Below are 18571 nucleotides of genomic sequence, written 5' to 3'. Positions count from 1 at the left end.
GATGATCGCAATAGGGTGAGACCATCCAATCACAGCCCCCGAATTCACCCACGTGTCTATCAGAATAGCTGTACATAAATGATTTTTGGCTCACGTAAGTGTAGCCTATGCGATCGTAACTTTGTCTGTCTGTGCGTGCGAGTGTGTGTATGTCTGTGGTGGAAACTTTAACATTTGACTAAACACCGAAATACTCATTTTACCTGGTTATTATCCAAGCAACAGCTTCAAAGTATTGAAGCAATGATCAACATTTCGTCGGCATGTATGCAGTTAAAGTGTGTATCCAAAGAAAATGGGTGCATTGGTGATTTTTTTTGGGGGGGTAAAAACAGGTGACTGGTTTGTGTCGTGTGTGCTATGTAGACCAGGTCAGGGATCAAGGTTAGGTCAGATCGCGTGAAGGATTGTGGTATCGATACAGTTCAACTCACCGAGCTGCAGTTCGCCGATTCGGGGAAGACGATTTCTCATTGTTCGGTTTCGTAGCTCCAGAAAAATAAATAAAGAAGATACCAAAGGAGATTTCCTACAGGTTGATCTGCACAGCGTGTTTCCAGTGTGTGCGCGAGGAAGCGCTGTCGAAAGCCGCTAGCGCAGTGTCGATCTCGGCAGGCGTGTCCCCGTAAGTAGGCTACAGAGACAGATCTAGATCTAGTGTTTCCCACTCTTGCACCGTGTCCCCTATGCTTACTGTGTGTGTGTGTATGTGTGACGGAGTGAATGAGTTTGTGTTACTGTTTGTCGATTTCTTACGGGAGCCTTGAAGGCTTCGCCTCTTGTTTTTTTTAAATTGCGATTTTGGGGCTCTGCTGAAGTGAAAAAGTTACCATCATCCTTGACTTACACCTGCAGCTATAGGGAGGACGTCAGCCGGCTTAGTTTATCTCACACAAATTTAATACTGACTATTCGTATTCCCCTCCCCTCCAAAGTGCTGCTGATCGAACTTTGGACCATGTATTCTCCCCTTGGGTTCTAATATGTGATGAGAAATGGACTTTGACTCTGAGTTTGAAATTAGCTTCAACGCAAAATATTTCTTTTCTTATTCAAGGGACGTAACCGCTCGGTGAGTTTTCAAATAAATCAAATTTGGGGTAAAATCAATCGAATTACATCACAAATCTGCATCAGTTGCAAGATCTTGACATGCTTTTCTGTATTTCTCCCTCAAGATAATTGTACCGCTTGAAATTGGTGGAGAAATGTTCAGTCGGAAGTTAATTTTGGCTGACACCTGGCTGACATCCTCCCGATAGCTGCATGTTTTACTTACAACTTAAAATACAAGTAACCTGTCCTGCACACAATTTCTTGTCATGAATACTAAACAAAAAAAACAGATTAAGGGGTAAGAAGTCACACAGAAAAGTGAAGCAAGTCATCTTTAATACTTTATCTGTGTGAAATTGTGAATTTTGTTGTACAGTAGAACTCCCCCTTAGCGACCCCCCTGTTTACGACCACCCCCTTTTTACGACCGATTTTGCTACCACGGATGCATTCTACTATATAATGAACCCCCAGTGAACGACTCACCCCAAAACACGACTTACGACCGAGCTTTTGGGGATGAATTACGACTTTCGCGCATTTGTAGTCGAGCAGACGAAAACAATACATGGCGGCTCTTGCTCCTCGAACTATCGCGAGACGAAAAAAAAACTAAATCTCGCGCACGATAGAATCCGCGGCGACTTCCTTAGGAGTCGGGAAGACGCAAATCCTGTGTATCGTCAAGGATAATGACCCTAAACGCGACTTACGACCGATCTTTTTGGGATAATTTACGACTTTTGCGCATATTTCGAGCAGACGAAAACACAACATGGCGGCTCTCGCTCCTCCAACTATCGCGAGAAGAAATAAAAACGAAATCTCGCGCGCGCGAGATCCTGATACATCTGGGGTTTTTTCTGCACGCTTTTTTCTTGTCACGACGACTGTCTTGTTGACAAACGAAGATTCGCGAAAGAAAAAGAAAAGCGCCGACTCTTGAGTAGAGAGCTAATAAAGTAATCGCTAATCGAGCAAAGTGGCAATCCGCGGCGACTTCCTTTGGGAGTCGGGAATACGAAAATCCTGTGTGTCGTCAAGGATAATGACTCGGTGTTATCTAGATGGTGGAAGGATAGCGAAGCGAAAGTACACAAAGAGAGGAGCCTGTACGAAGACCTCAACGATCGTGGTCAAGTTTAGCGATGCAAGGCGACGAATCATTCATATGGGCGGAAAGATGATTCGGGAGAAAAGTCGTTATGCTTTCTATCGAGTTAGGACATTCGGATTTTACTGGTTGCGCCACAATGTCAAAAAATGTGCTTCACTCAGCGGGGAGCGAGCATTACGCCATGAGTAAATTTTCTTTGAAATTTGAGTTCAAGTTGTTCTGCTGTAATGTGTTTGGGTGTGTGTGTGTGTGTGTGTGTTTTGATATGACAGTAAACTGCAACTGTGTGTTTGTGTGTAAACATGACAGTACATACACTGCAACCAAATTCATGACCGACCGGCCGGCCAAAAACTCAAACCCCCCTTTTAAGACCCCCCCTATTTACGACCTAATTTAAAATGGGGGTTTGAGTTTTTGGGGCGGTCATGAACTTGGTTGCAGTGTACGTACTGCATGGTTGCCACTCTTCCGGCCTGGGGCCGGAAATCCGGTTTTTGAAAATGTCCACAGCCGGAAATTCCGGGTTTTTGAATTTTGTTGCGAAAGAAAAAAAATCAGAAAAAAAATTCGTGGTTCGTTTCGCTCGGTTGAATTTTGACCAGAGATTCCGATCCGAGTTTTGAAGCTCTTTTGGCTGGAGGAGAGAATCCGGGCATTGCTAAAGCCGCCATTTTTCTAGGTGTATGCGATTTGTCGATGCGAGAAAGTTTGTTGTGAAAACCGTTGCAAATTTCGCTTCAACATCAGTGAAGATGACGATCCATCTAAGCTTGAGAAACTGGAGGCGGGTATAAAAAACAGGTGGAAGTGGGAATGGCTAGCAGAGAAGAATGACACAAACACAGAGCATCGAACTTGGCTGAAGAAGATTGATGTGACTGGTAGTGGTACGGGGTTCTGCATCATTTGCTCCAAACCTATCAAATACGGGAGCAGCGGAAAGAAAGCACTAGTTCTGCATGCTAATCATGAGTCACATCCGGGATCCCAGAACTGAAAACTTGTTGATACATTTTTTGATACATTTTTCCTGGACTTCTGTAGTTCTGCATTGTTCAAGATCTACACTTTTTCTGTCAGTGTCATTTTTGGAGGACTATCTGTATCACCAACTACATATGGCTTAGTTTTTGGACTTGAAATCTGTTCTGTCTACCAACTTCATAACTGTGTTTCAGTTTATTATTCTTGGAATTAACATGTCATGGTGTGTGGTGACAAGGTTAGGTAGTTAAAGTTCACATTGGATTCATGCAACAAGTTTTTGTTTCTCGAGCTGAGAGTGAGGTAGACCCAACATCCCAGAACTGAAAACTTTTTGATTGGAAACAATTTCCTTGGACTTCAGGTATGACTTTTTCTTTAGTGTAAACTGAACTGTTAGTGAGGCATAATTTGTCTGTTGATTAATTAAGTATTTGTTGTGCTGTTATCAATTGCTTTGAAGGAGGATATAATTTTTGCATTATTCATTGTGATTTTGTGGCCTTTCCTGGCAAAAAAATACACTATCATGCAGGTCAAAAAAATACCTTCAGATTCTAATATGGTAAAAAGGGTAAACAAAATCAAAACAATTCACAGAAGTAATCATTTTTTTGTGTATCCTTTCACACTTGCATCTTCCAACACAACGACACAATTGATAACAATTAACATCGGGCTAGACCAGCATCAATAAGATCTGTCCGTGCGTTTTCCGTCAAAACCGGCATCTTTGTCGCAGAAATCGTGTCACCACTTCGTAATGCCTGCCAAAACGCGAGAGAACTTTTTTTTTTATCGTGATGCAGAGCGAATCCGAAAGCAAAGAAACCTCACCTACGGGGTTTACCGCGAGCACGGGCAAAAGCGCTTCCGTTTCCGGGCAAACTGCAACCGGTTCACTATAGCAGTTTGAAAACGCGTTCTGCAAGTAGTTTCGGGGTGGTTTTTTTCAAATTTTTTTTAAATTTTCTTTTTCAAAATTGCGGATTGACGGAATTTCCGTCAGACTTATTTTCAGATTGACGGATTTCAGTCAGTTGACGGGCTAGTTTCACCCATGTTGTTTAATAACGTTTTTACTACTTAAGGAGTGATAGTTTTATGTGTACCCCCTCGAGAAACCTCGATCATTTTCTGAAAATGCACGTTGATAAGTGCCGTATTATGATAAAGTGATACTCTTCATTCATTTATCTACACAAAGTAATGTTTCATTTATCATTTGTAGAGCTAAATATGTCAGTTAGGATCACGTTAAGAATCGCAGTGTTTTTCGCAAAATCGTACTTGACAACCCCCAGTAAAAAAAATCTAAACAAGTCGCGTAAGGCGAAAATACAACATTTAGTCAAGTAGCTGTCGAACTCACAGAATGAAACTGAACGCAATGCCATTTTTCAGCAAGACCGTATACTCGTAGCATCGTCAGTCCACCGCTCATGGCAAAGGCAGTGAAATTGACAAGAAGAGCGGGGTAGTAGTTGCGCTAAGAAGGATAGCACGCTTTTCTGTACCTCTCTTTGTTTTAACTTTCTGAGCGTGTTTTTAATCCAAACATATCATATCTATATGTTTTTGGAATCAGGAACCGACAAGGAATAAGATGAAAGTGTTTTTAAATTGATTTCGACAATTTAATTTTGATAATAATTTTTATATATTTAATTTTCAGAGCTTGTTTTTAATCCAAATATAACATATTTATATGTTTTTGGAATCAGAAAATGATGGAGAATAAGATGAACGTAAATTTGGATCATTTTATCAATTTTTTTTTTTTTACAATTTTCCGATTTTTAATGACCAAAGTCATTAATGAATTTTTAAGCCACCAAGCTGAAATGCAATACCGAAGTCCGGGCTTCGTCGAAGATTACTTGACCAAAATTTCAACCAATTTGGTTGAAAAATGAGGGCGTGACAGTGCCGCCTCAACTTTCACGAAAAGCCGGATATGACGTCATCAAAGACATTTATCAAAAAAATGAAAAAAACGTTCGGGGATATCAATCCCAGGAACTCTCATGTAAAATGTCATAAAGATCGGTCCAGTAGTTTGGTCTGAATCGCTCTACACACACACACAGACAGACAGACACACACACATACACCACGACCCTCGTCTCGATTCCCCCCTCTACGTTAAAATATTTAGTCAAAACTTGACTAAATATAAAACAAGTCGCGTAAGGCGAAAATACAACATTTAGTCAAGTAGCTGTCGAACTCACAGAATGAAACTGAACGCAATGCAACGCAGCAAGACCGTATACTCGTAGCATCGTCAGTCCACCGCGCACGGCAAAGGCAGTGAAATTGACAAGAAGAGCGGGGTAGTACTTGCGCTGAGAAGGATAGCACGCTTTTCTGTACCTCTCTTCGTTTTAACTTTCTGAGCGTGTTTTTAATCGAAACATATATCTATATGTTTTTGGAATCAGGAACCGACAAGGAATAAGATGAAGGTGTTTTTAAATTGATTTGGACAACTTAATTTTGATAATAATTTTTATATTTTTAATTTTCAGAGCTTGTTTTTAATCCAAATATAACATATTTATATGTTTTTGGAATCAGAAAATGATAAAGAATAAGATGTACGTAAATTTGGATCGTTTTATAAAAAAAATATTTTTTTTACAATTTTCAGATTTTTAATGACCAAACTCACTCATTAGTTTTTAAGCCACCAAGCTGAAATGCAATACCAAACCCCGGCCTTTGTCGAAGATTACTTGACCAAAATTTCAACCAATTTGGTTGAAAAATGAGAGCGTGACAGTGCCGCCTCAACTTTCACGAAAAGCCGGATATGACGTCATCAAAGACATTTATTGAAAAAATGAAAAAAACGTATGGGGATTTCATACCCAGGAACTCTCATGTCAAATTTCATAAAGATCGGTCCAGTAGTTTAGTCTGAATCGCTCTACACACACACACACAGACTCCCGCAGTGGGGCACTGCGGTTATGAAATTAAAGGCCCCTCCTGTTTTTGGAACCGCAGGAGCTTTCTAGTTTGCTGTTAGGTAGATTTTTGGTTCCTCTTTCCTGTCATGCTCTCTTTTTCTTCATGAATTCTTTTCTTTTTTCTGCCTTCTTGCTCATTCACCTGTATTTTTTCCAAAAATCTCTTCTCTTGCCGCTTGTCTCGCAATTCATGTATAGTTTAATCTGTTAGTGTTCTGATGTAAGTCCAGCAGTAGATAGGTTAAGCCTATTTTAACATACTGGAAACTGGTAATCTTCCAGTAGGTATTAATTTAGTTTTACTAAAGCCTGCTGGGACACAAGTAATGGGTTAGTGCATTTGTAAACAGGAATCGCTTGACAAGTGGCCCCCTTCATCCCCCCCTTCCTCGTCCTGATATGGCTCTGCGTAGTCGGCTGGACGTTAAGCAACAAATAAACAAACAAACAAACAAACACACACAGACAGACACACACACACACACACGCACATACACCACGACCCTCGTCTCGATTCCCCCCTCTACGTTAAAACATTTAGTCAAAACTTGACTAAATGTAAAAAGGTTAATAAGGCAACCACCTTTTTTCTTTGCACAGATGTGTCCGATCTCGTGAAAAAAGCAGATAACGCGACCTTGCAGCAAATACAAGATGACACACTTAAAGTGCCATGCAGTAGCGTATGTTACTACCAAAACACACAAGCAAATACACCCACACAATTCATTACACGGAAATAGGAAGGGAGGGGGGGGGGGGGGGAGAAACAGAGAGAGAGACAAAGAGAGAGAAAGGCAGAGAGAAAGAGAGAGAATGTGGAGACGGAGAGACAAGACGAACATAAAGAATGTGTGTGTATGAGAGAGACAGAGAGAGACATCACAATAACCCGCATGAGTCACTTTCTGCACGCATTCTTCTCTCTGTGAATGTTTGTGGTTGTCAGCCTTTTCAATCATAAGGTTGATCTCGTGAAAAAAGCAAAACCTACACTAACACAAACATGCACATGTCATTCACCCAGAAACAAACACACACACACACACACACACACACAGACCCCCCCCACACACACACACACATCCACGCACACGAACATATATATGTGCACGTCCTAGATACTGGGAAATACTATGGGTTGTCAACTTTGAATGACTGTCACAATATCTCTGAGCAATGGATGACAAAGGGGATGCTTTGATGTCAAAGGGGATGGATTTGACTTACTGTAACAACCAAGTTTGGGTTTCCAAACATTGCTGTGGGTTTTAAACGATTTAATTTTTAGCCAAAATGCCCCCAAAACAGCACCTAAAACTGGGACAAAAATACACCAGTCTGTGTTGCAGCTGTACATAATGGAGAACAAAGCTCTGTGAATTTTATTGTGATGTTTATGGGTCAGCTGAAGGATTATTCTCGACATACACACTCAAGAATTACATCCATTTTTCTTCTTCTGGGAGTTTGATCGGTGAAGAAAACGCGTTATCGTGCGTTACATTGGTTTCCAGTTTCGACGTCAGTACGAAGTATGATCCCCCCTACACGGGAACCCTTCAAATAGTTCACTTTTAGGATTTAATCATTTCAAAGACATTTTCTTTTCATAACACAACACGGCGTTATGAAACCCTTTCATCTGAGCTTTTAATCACAGATGTTGGTAACCTACTCCTCTTTCGTTTTTTTCAGTAACGCACGACAACGCAGCCAGCGTTAACATGTAGTCTCGGTTGTCCCGTGAAAGTCGTGCGTTGGACCAAAACAGCCCAGTGGAAATTTCCACTGATGACGTTTTGACACGGGTCACGTGAATACTAACTGAGAATTTTGCTACAAACACGCGTCGGTTTCCGGTTTTTGGAATGAAACGCACGCTCGATGTCATCGTATCCTCACTGTTCGAACGCCGATTTTGAATCACAGTAGGCCTTCCCAACTGTTTGATGGTAACTGAAGTCTTCCCTAATGATTTTGATACGTAGGCATTGTTACTGTTTCCAATATTTATAAGAATAAAGCAAGATACAATGCATATTTCAAGCCACAAGCATGCTCACAAGTGGCGCCATTTTGAAATGTTCGTTTCTTCTGTAACATACGATCGACGATCGGACAATGCACTTATTTAACAACTGTTTTAAGAGCATGTTAAAAACTATTTTGCATTCTCTTTTATATGCTTTTTGAAAGAACTGAGTGCTTTGTTTCACTTTTATTGGGTTTTACTAAATGATGTTATTCCTGTTGTGCGCTACGAAGAACCGGAAGTTTACAGCGAAAGCAAGGTCAGATCGTTTCCTGTGAAACGCACACAAGCTTCGCTCGATGTTTTAGTATGAGACAAGCACAAAAACACACAAAATATGCGCCTAAAGCAACATTGCCTTACTTATTGTTACTCACTGTATTTAATTTTAGGGATTCTTGATTAACTGATCTTTTGTGTAGCTTGATTTCTCAACATTATGTGTTATGGTTTCCATGTAACTCACGCCAATATTCTCTCTGCATACTTACTATCAGTGAGCACACTACCAAAATTTTTTACTTGCTAAAAAGTATCTATCTCATCTCAAAACAGAAAGGGGTAACATGAATGCAAATGGCTTGCTATGACTGACAAATGAAACTTTTGTCCCTGGAAATTGCGTGGGTTACGGTTTCCACTTTAGTCTCATATCTGGCCACCTTATACTTACCAATAATTTTAAACTTTTCTGCACAAAGCAGTTATATATTAATATTGTCTACATGCCATAAGCAATCAGTGAAATAAAATTCCTTTTGTTGGAGATAAAAGCCCAAAGTGGAAACCATGTAACCCACGACATCAAACGTACTACACGCATATACATGCCGTTTCTAGAATAATGCTTAAACATAAGGCCTTCTCATTGATGAATTAATTTGAAGGACAGTCTGTTGTACGTGAAAAAGTGTTTTTTACTCCATTTAGTCATGCTTTTTTTTCTGGTGTCCATGTCCCATAGTTGTGACCCAGTATCTAGGATGTGCACATATACATTCACACACACCACCCTTAACACACACTCACACACACTAACGCATGCACCCACACGCACACACACAACACACACACACACACACATACATACTCACACAATCAAACGCGTGTGCGTGCGCATACAAATACACACTGACACACACACAGACGTACACACTGTACTTACAAACACATACACACATATAAATACACACTCACACATGCACACGCGCGCACTCATTCACACACATTTGCATGCACACGCATATATGCACATGTGCACACACACACACACACACACACACACACACACACACACACACACAGACACACAAGCACACACAGACACACACACACACACACAACCACACGCACATGCCCAACCACACACACAAACACAACCACACACACACACACACCCACACACAAACCACCCTTAACACACACTCATACATACTAACACGCACGCACGCACGCACGCACACACACACACACACTCACACACAAGCCTTTACTGGTAACGGACAGTGACGGTACTGAAAACGTTATCCGTTTTGAAATTGCCTTACCACTTCATAAGTATATAACAAAATGAAAATTTAGATTTTAGTGGCTCCCTTTGCCTTAATCAATAAACTGTTTGTGTTGTTATTTTGAGTGCATAAAAGGGCTTGTCTTTAGAATAAAGTAAATGGAAATTCCCGTAGCGAGTCATCCGAAGATATCTTCGGATGGTTAAGGGAGTGAACTGGTAAGAGTTAAAGATTTCTTTTACAGGGATCACGTGACCACCGCTCAAATAAGGGTACCCTCAAAATTGTCTGGACAAAAATGGAAAGGACCAACAAAAAGTCACAGATTATCTACCCAGAACATGTTGTTTTGTTGAGTCACTTGAGAAAAAGTGACTATGTAATCGGTCAGTGTTAGTCTGTCCGGCCGGCCGGCCGGCCGGCCGGCCGTAGACACCACCTTAACGTTGGACTTTTCTCGGAAACTATCAAAGCGATCGGGCTCATATTTTGTTTAGTCGTGACCTCCAATGACCTCTACACTTTAACGATGGTTTCGTTGACCTTTGACCTTTTTCAAGGTCACAGGTCAGCGTCAAAGGAAAAATTAGACATTTTATATCTTTGACAAAGTTCATCGGATGTGATTGAAACTTTGTAGGATTATTCTTTACATCAAAGTATTTACATCTGTAGCCTTTTACGAACGTTATCAGAAAAACAAGGGAGATAACTAGCCTTTTCTGTTTGGCAACACACAACTTAACGTTGGGCTTTTCTCGGAAACTATAAAAGTGACCGGGCTCAAATTTTATGTGAACGTGACTCATTGTGTTGTGAATAGCAATTTCTTCCTGTCCATCTGATGCCTCATATAATATTCAGAACTGCGAAAGTGACTCGATCGAGCGTTTGCTCTTCTTGTTTAGCTAGCTTGCGTAGTTCGTGTGCTATGCTATTCCTACTGATGCAGGTGTCGATTTTGAGGGGTATCATGACAACACGCGCCGTTTTTCAGCAATGACCGGGTGGATTGCTTTGGAACTTTCAGAATATTTTGCCAACATACTACTACTAATTGTTATTATTCAAAAGTATAACAAAGCTGTGCATCTCTTGGGGGAATTTGAACCAGTTTATTTGACAGTATAGTCCCTTTTGCGACGGCACTAACTTGACTAAGACAAATTAAAAGATGTTTGCAACAACTTGCTTTAAAGTTGTGTGTTTTTCTTTTGCCAGACACTGTCCAATAAGGTTAGTTTTAAATTTGATGTTTTTCATATTCTTTCGACCATTTTAACCACCAAGAGTTCGTTTTCATGTGCAGTCATCAAACTACCAACAGAGGTAAACTAAATCAGCAGCGACAAAACTTCAGACCAGGCTTTGCTGCCAAACTTGGTGTTGCACAGAAACGTCCCTTCGGTGCACCAGAGAAACGTCCCTTCAGTGCTCCAGGTTTCAGAATGAAGGCTGGGTTCAGGAGCTCTGCAGCTCAGAACACTGGCAATAACATTGCAGGTCCAGGCAAAGGACAGATTGATGCACGTGACATGATTACCATAAAAAACAGAATAAAAATCCCTGATGCTCGCGCAAAGATTGTTCAAAACCGCATCGGTGAAGGAACCTTTGATGCCCGCTCTAAACTTCAGCCACAGATGAAAACCAGACCACAAGGCATTGCCTCCGGTGGACAACAGGAGCAAAATATACCATTTCAACAGCAACAGGCTGTTGGACCACAAGTTCAGCAACGATTTCAAAAACCCAGGCAGCAGGGCTTTCTGTTTCATTCGCCAAGACCCGATAGTCAGCAACACAGTCCTCAGTTCAGTCAGCCAGGAACGATATTCTGTCCACAGCAGCAGAGCCAACAGTTTAACCAGCAGCAGTGCCAAAGGTTTCTGCAGCCTCTACCTGCAAACTTCAATCAACCCCTTCCAGATTTCATTCAGCGGCCTCAAAACTTCAGTCATCCACCCCAGCAGCTCCAGCACGTGTCTCAGAAAAAGATTCCTGACCTTACAAACTTCATGGTATGTTGTTTTCTGCTTTGTGTTTGAATCATGAGTGTGATTTCTGTTGTGGATTTGATCATGTGTTCTTGTTTCAGTCTAAGCATGGATGAGGTGAAGGTTTGGTTGTGAAGAGGAATCCCATGATCATGGGGCTAGTGTTTGTTTATCAAAGAAAAAGTATCAAAGGGTATAAGTGTCATTCTATAAAGCTTTGCAATACAGTGGTACCTGCGATGAAAGGACACCCTTGGGACCAACCAGAAGTGCCCTTACATTGCAGGTGGCCTGTCATGACAGGTATATTTCGGTAGGGATAATTGACAAATGGACAACAGAAAGCGTCCTTTTAAGGGAGGTGTCCTCTCACTGGAGGGGCCACACATTGCAGGTACAGTGGTACTTGCGATGAAAGGACACCCTTGGGACTTGCAAAAAGTGTCCCTGCATTGCAGGTGGCCTGTCATGACAGGTATATTTAGGTAGAGCTGGTAGACAGGGACGCCAGAAGGTGTCCTTTTAAGGGAGGTGTCCTCTCATTGGAGGGAGCACACATAGCAGGTACCACAGTACCACTGTACTACATGTACCATATGTGTATCATGAAAATTTAAAGTGTCTGAATATGTTGTTTTTATGGTTTATGGGAAAGATTTAGACAAAGTGCCATGCTTTTTGTAAAAGTTGAGGCGGCACTGTGTCACACCCTCATTTTTCAATCAAATTGATTGAAATTTTGGCCAAGCAATCTTCGAAGGCGGGACTTCGGTATTGCATTTCAGTTTGGTGGCTTAAAAATTAATTTATGACTTTGGTCATTAACAATCTGAAAATTGTAAAAAAACAAAATATTTTTATAAAACGATCCAAATTTACGTTCATCTTATTCTTCATCATTTTCTGATTCCAAAAACATATAAATATGTTATATTTGGATTAAAAACAAGCTCTGAAAATTAAAAATATAAAAATTATGATTAAAATTAAATTTCCGAAATCGTTTTAAAAACTATTTCATCTTATTCCTTGTCGGTTCCTGATTCCAAAAACATATAGATATGATATGTTTGGATTAAAAACACGCTCAGAAAGTTAAAACGAAGAGAGGTACAGTAAAGCGTGCTATGAAGCACAGCGCAACCGCTGCCGCGCCAAACAGGCTCATCACTTTCACTGCCTTTTGCACTAGCGGCGGACTACGTTCAGTTTCATTCTGTGAGTTCCACAGCTTGACTAAATGTAGTAATTTCGCCTTACGTGACTTGTTTGTTTTTCTCTCTCTCTCTCTCTCTCTCTCTCTCTCTCTCTCTCTCTCTCTCTCTCTCTCTCTCTCTCTCTCTCCTCTCTCTCTCTCTCGAGGGCTGGATGTAAAAAAAGCACCGGTTTGCTTATGCCATTACATGGGTGTTACTCTTTCGGCTTTTGGCAGATTTCCGGTTTTTAAAAAAATCTGAAGCCGGAAATTCCGGTTTTCCGGGTTTTCAAAAAAAAAAAAAAAAAAAAAGCTTCGTTTCGCTAAGTTGAAATAACGAGCAGCGGTTCCGATCCGACTTTTGACACCGGTTCGCGTGCTTTCTCGGTTCGCTCCCTTGGATTTGCCGCCATCTTGCTTATTATGATTTGGTTTCATCGGTGTCCAGAAACTTTCTTTCAAACTTGAGCATTTTGGACCCCTGCCTTTCAGGTTTTTTGATTTTTCCCAGTAACACCCATGGCCATTACCCTCGTAAATAAAGAATTTGTCATTGTCAATTTGTCATTGTCTCTCTCACTCTCTTTATCATCACGTGCTGAAGTTTTCTGACCTCCTTTTCGGCTTTTGTTGGAAAACTTTTTAACTTTTTAATGTTTAATTTTTGAATTTTATCATTGTGTGTCTGTGCGTCCCAAGGACAGATTGTAAGAAAAGGCGTAGCCTTAAATCTTAATCCTTGTTAAATAAAGTTCAATTTAATTCAATTCAATTCTCTCTCTCTCTCTCTCTCTCTCTCTCTCTCTCTCTCTCTCTCTCTCTTTTTCAAAGGCACTGATTTCACTCACCCGGCGAAGCCGGCTACCCGGGTATTCATCTAGTATATATATATATATATATATATACGACTTGTGTCTGTGTGTGTGTGTGTGTGTGTGTGTGATTGATCGCCATGCACGGCCAAAGTTATCGATGGATCTGCTTCAAATTTGGTGGGCTTATTGACAGAGACCCCGGACACAACCTGATCGATGAGATATTTCAACACGTGCTCTCAGCGCGCAGCGCTGAACCGATTTTCGTTTTTCACTGCACGTTACTATTTTTAGATCTCCCTTCCTTCGTGCGCTGGCGTCAATCGATATTCCCGTTTGTACGTTTATATTTAGAAGGTCACTGCACGTTACTAATTTTAGATCTCCCTTCCTTCGTGCGCCGGCGATGCCGGCGTACACCTGGCAAAGCCGGGTCCCCGGCGACGGCCGGGTATTCGGCTCTACTTCTTCCCGGCGAAGCGGGTAATCATCTAATCTAATCATCACTGTACTACATGTACCATATGTGTATCATGAAAATTTAAAGTGTCTGAATATGTTGTTTTTATGGTTTATGGGAAAGATTTAGACAAAGTGCCATGCTTTTTGTAAAAGTTGAGGCGGCACTGTGTCACACCCTCATTTTTCAATCAAATTGATTGAAATTTTGGCCAAGCAATCTTCGAAGGCGGGACTTCGGTATTGCATTTCAGTTTGGTGGCTTAAAAATTAATTTATGACTTTGGTCATTAACAATCTGAAAATTGTAAAAAAACAAAATATTTTTATAAAACGATCCAAATTTACGTTCATCTTATTCTTCATCATTTTCTGATTCCAAAAACATATAAATATGTTATATTTGGATTAAAAACAAGCTCTGAAAATTAAAAATATAAAAATTATGATTAAAATTAAATTTCCGAAATCGTTTTAAAAACTATTTCATCTTATTCCTTGTCGGTTCCTGATTCCAAAAACATATAGATATGATATGTTTGGATTAAAAACACGCTCAGAAAGTTAAAACGAAGAGAGGTACAGTAAAGCGTGCTATGAAGCACAGCGCAACCGCTGCCGCGCCAAACAGGCTCATCACTTTCACTGCCTTTTGCACTAGCGGCGGACTACGTTCAGTTTCATTCTGTGAGTTCCACAGCTTGACTAAATGTAGTAATTTCGCCTTACGTGACTTGTTTGTTTTTCTCTCTCTCTCTCTCTCTCTCTCTCTCTCTCTCTCTCTCTCTCTCTCTCTCTCTCTCTCTCTCTCTCTCTCTCTCTCTCTCCTCTCTCTCTCTCTCGAGGGCTGGATGTAAAAAAAGCACCGGTTTGCTTATGCCATTACATGGGTGTTACTCTTTCGGCTTTTGGCAGATTTCCGGTTTTTAAAAAAATCTGAAGCCGGAAATTCCGGTTTTCCGGGTTTTCAAAAAAAAAATAAAATAAAAAGCTTCGTTTCGCTAAGTTGAAATAACGAGCAGCGGTTCCGATCCGACTTTTGACACCGGTTCGCGTGCTTTCTCGGTTCGCTCCCTTGGATTTGCCGCCATCTTGCTTATTATGATTTGGTTTCATCGGTGTCCAGAAACTTTCTTTCAAACTTGAGCATTTTGGACCCCTGCCTTTCAGGTTTTTTGATTTTTCCCAGTAACACCCATGCCATTACCCTCGTAAATAAAGAATTTGTCATTGTCAATTTGTCATTGTCTCTCTCTCTCTCTTTATCATCACGTGCTGAAGTTTTCTGACCTCCTTTTCGGCTTTTGTTGGAAAACTTTTTAACTTTTTAATGTTTAATTTTTGAATTTTATCATTGTGTGTCTGTGCGTCCCAAGGACAGATTGTAAGAAAAGGCGTAGCCTTAAATCTTAATCCTTGTTAAATAAAGTTCAATTTAATTCAATTCAATTCTCTCTCTCTCTCTCTCTCTCTCTCTCTCTCTCTCTCTCTCTCTCTCTCTTTTTCAAAGGCACTGATTTCACTCACCCGGCGAAGCCGGGTACCCGGGTATTCATCTAGTATCTATATATATATACTAGATGATTACCCGCTTCGCCGGGAAGAAGTAGAGCCGAATACCCGGCCGTCGCCGGGGACCCGGCTTTGCCAGGTGTACGCCGGCATCGCCGGCGCACGAAGGAAGGGAGATCTAAAATTAGTAACGTGCAGTGACCTTCTAAATATAAACGTACAAACGGGAATATCGATTGACGCCAGCGCACGAAGGAAGGGAGATCTAAAAATAGTAACGTGCAGTGAAAAACGAAAATCGGTTCAGCGCTGCGCGCTGAGAGCACGTGTTGAAATATCTCATCGATCAGGTTGTGTCCGGGGTCTCTGTCAATAAGCCCACCAAATTTGAAGCAGATCCATCGAGAACTTTGGCCGTGCATGGCGATCAATCACACACACACACACACACACACACAGACACAAGTCGTATATATATATAGATATACGACTTGTGTCTGTGTGTGTGTGTGTCTGTGTGTGAGTTCGCGATGCACGGCCAAAGTTCTCAATGGATCTGCTTCAAATTTGGTGGGCATATTCATGTAGACCCGGGACAGGACACAACCTGGTCGATATTTCAACACGTGCTCTCAGCGCGCAGCGCTGAACCGATTTTGGTTCCACCTCAGCTATTTTGGTTCCACCTCAGCTACCCGGGCCCCCATACCGACACACCAAAGCCAAAGTTCTCGGTGGATCTTTTTCAAATTTGGACACCGTATTCAGCTACACCCCGGACACAATATCATCGATGAGATATTTCAACACGTGCTCTCAGCGCGCAGCGCTGAACCGATTTTGGTTTTTGTGTTCATTTCACCATTATAAGTAACTCTTCCTTATCTTCTCATCTTCTCCAGGTTTTCAGCGTTTACCTCCCTTCCTTCGTATGGTGCACTATAGTATGAGTGGGGCGTCTTCGGATATTCCCGGCGTTCTGTTTCTATTTTTAGAAGGTCACCGCAGTGTCCAGAACGTAAATTGGACCCGTAAATTATCCTCACTGTAAAAGTGCAAAGGTCGAATCAATTTATAGCCACGCGAAAAATACACTGTCATCTATCTCTCTATAGATACGGCTTCTCTGTGTTTGTGTGTGTGTGTGTGTGTGTGTCTCTCTATGTGAGCAACACCTGGGGATTGTTCAGTTCTGTTTGTGATGTGGTCTGGCGGCTTTTGTGTATTTGTATGTACTGGCCTTCCTTTGAAAAGCCAAACAGTTCAAAAGGGCTTACAGATAAGCTCTAAATTGCTCAATCCTGTTTGAGTGGAGTTCGCCTCCAAAGGTGATTAACACGGTTACATTCGTCGACAAGGATGGGACTCGATATGGTCAGGAATGGCATTATGGCCACTGAATCATTTTCGTGCTGTTCCCATTCCACGAATCTGGGAGGGACCTAAGCTTGGCGGGTCCATTGTTCGGACCCGGCGAAGCCGGCGTACGGCTCTAAGTACTTCTTCCCGGCGAAGCCGGCTACCCGGCGAAGCGGGTATTCATTCTAGTAATATATATACGGCTTCTGTGTGTGTGTGAGTGTGTGTTCGCGATGCATGGCCAAAGTTCTCGATGGATCTGCTTCAAATTTGGTTGGTGTATTCAGGTGGACCCCGGGCACAAACTGGTCGATGAAAATTTTCAACACGTGCTCTAAGCGCGGCGCGGTGGCGCGGTGAACCGCGGATACGGCTTCTGTGCCAAGGGAAACAATCTATGCAATTCAACAACGTTAGGTTGCTGAAGCAGTAGCTTCCCTTCTACTTGAAACCTGCCGAGTTTTCAATGTTGGTTCAGATCCTTTTCAGCAACAACATGGCTTACCAACCACCACCGCATTGTACTCTCTTGCGAGTCATTCAAACTGGTCGATGAAAATTTTCAACACGTGCTCTAAGCGTGGCGCGGTGAACCGCGGTGAATACTCTGTTTCGCGATACGAATTACGAAACTAAACACTTTTTTTTCGGCTCTACTTCTTCACTTCTTTCACTTCCGCCACACAACGAAAACGAATCTAAGCAGCGCTTTTCTGCACAGGTAGTACATCTAAGTATTGCAATTCGTGTACAAAATCCCTCCCATCTTCAAAATGTTGCCACTAATACTACCCCTCCCATCGTAAATATTCATTGCAACCATTAATAGTCAGGAGCTTTGCCGGTGTTTCTGTGTCTATCGGCAGAAGCTCTACAGTAGATGGTAGGTACGACTACTGTCTGTGTGTGTGTCTGTCTGTTCGCGATGCACTGCCAAAGTTCTTGACGGATCTGCATCAAATTTGGTGGGCATATTCAACACGTGCTCTAAGCCGGCGAACCGCCACGCTGCATACTCTGTCTCGCGATCCACCCGGCTTCGCCGGGTATTCATCTAGTCTTATAATAATCATGGCTCAGATTTGGTGTCGAAAATTGTGACACAAAGTGATATACTGAAAATATGACTTGCATATGGCATAGCTCGATGAGACAAAGATAATAATTCAAACAATACAAGTTTCAGAGAAATCGGACCCTTATTGGGCACATAGTGGACAAAAGAGTACACATGTGCTGTTCATAACATTTACACCATGTCACAAAATTAAAGTTCTGATTTAGAGAAAACAGATGACACAGCATGAAAAATCAAAGTTGTACTGGGTATAAAAAAAAACTCAAATGAAACAGTCTTTATAGTTCAAGACAAAAACTTAGAGATAATGAAGTCTAGTGAGGGTACTCAGATAATTAGGACTAAAACTCAATGGGGCGGGGACATAGCTCAGTTGTTAGCGTGCTGGATTTGTATTCAGTTGGCCGCTGTCAGCGTGAGTTCAAACCCACGTTCGGCGGAAATTTATTTTCTCAGAGTCAACTTTGTGTGCAGA

The 18571-nt window shown here is 41.6% G+C and overlaps 1 protein-coding gene across 5 annotated transcripts in view; it reads left to right on the top strand.

Annotated features, from left to right (window-relative positions):
- LOC138959059 (polymerase delta-interacting protein 3-like) overlaps positions 1–18571 on the top strand; it is a 162735-nt gene that overhangs the window by 18184 nt on the left and 125980 nt on the right. For 4 of the 5 annotated variants that reach the window (XM_070330416.1, XM_070330414.1, XM_070330413.1 and 1 more), the window contains exon 2: positions 10991–11702. In XM_070330416.1, the coding sequence (XP_070186517.1) occupies positions 10991–11702 (712 nt within the window). Of the gene's footprint in view, positions 1–3314; positions 3525–10990; positions 11703–18571 lie in introns of those variants that run through there. The other variant, XM_070330415.1, reaches the window with a different exon arrangement.

The sequence above is a fragment of the Littorina saxatilis genome, linkage group LG2, assembly GCF_037325665.1.
Source record: "Littorina saxatilis isolate snail1 linkage group LG2, US_GU_Lsax_2.0, whole genome shotgun sequence".
Taxonomy (NCBI): domain Eukaryota; kingdom Metazoa; phylum Mollusca; class Gastropoda; order Littorinimorpha; family Littorinidae; genus Littorina; species Littorina saxatilis.
This window is presented reverse-complemented; position numbering and strand designations above follow the sequence as displayed.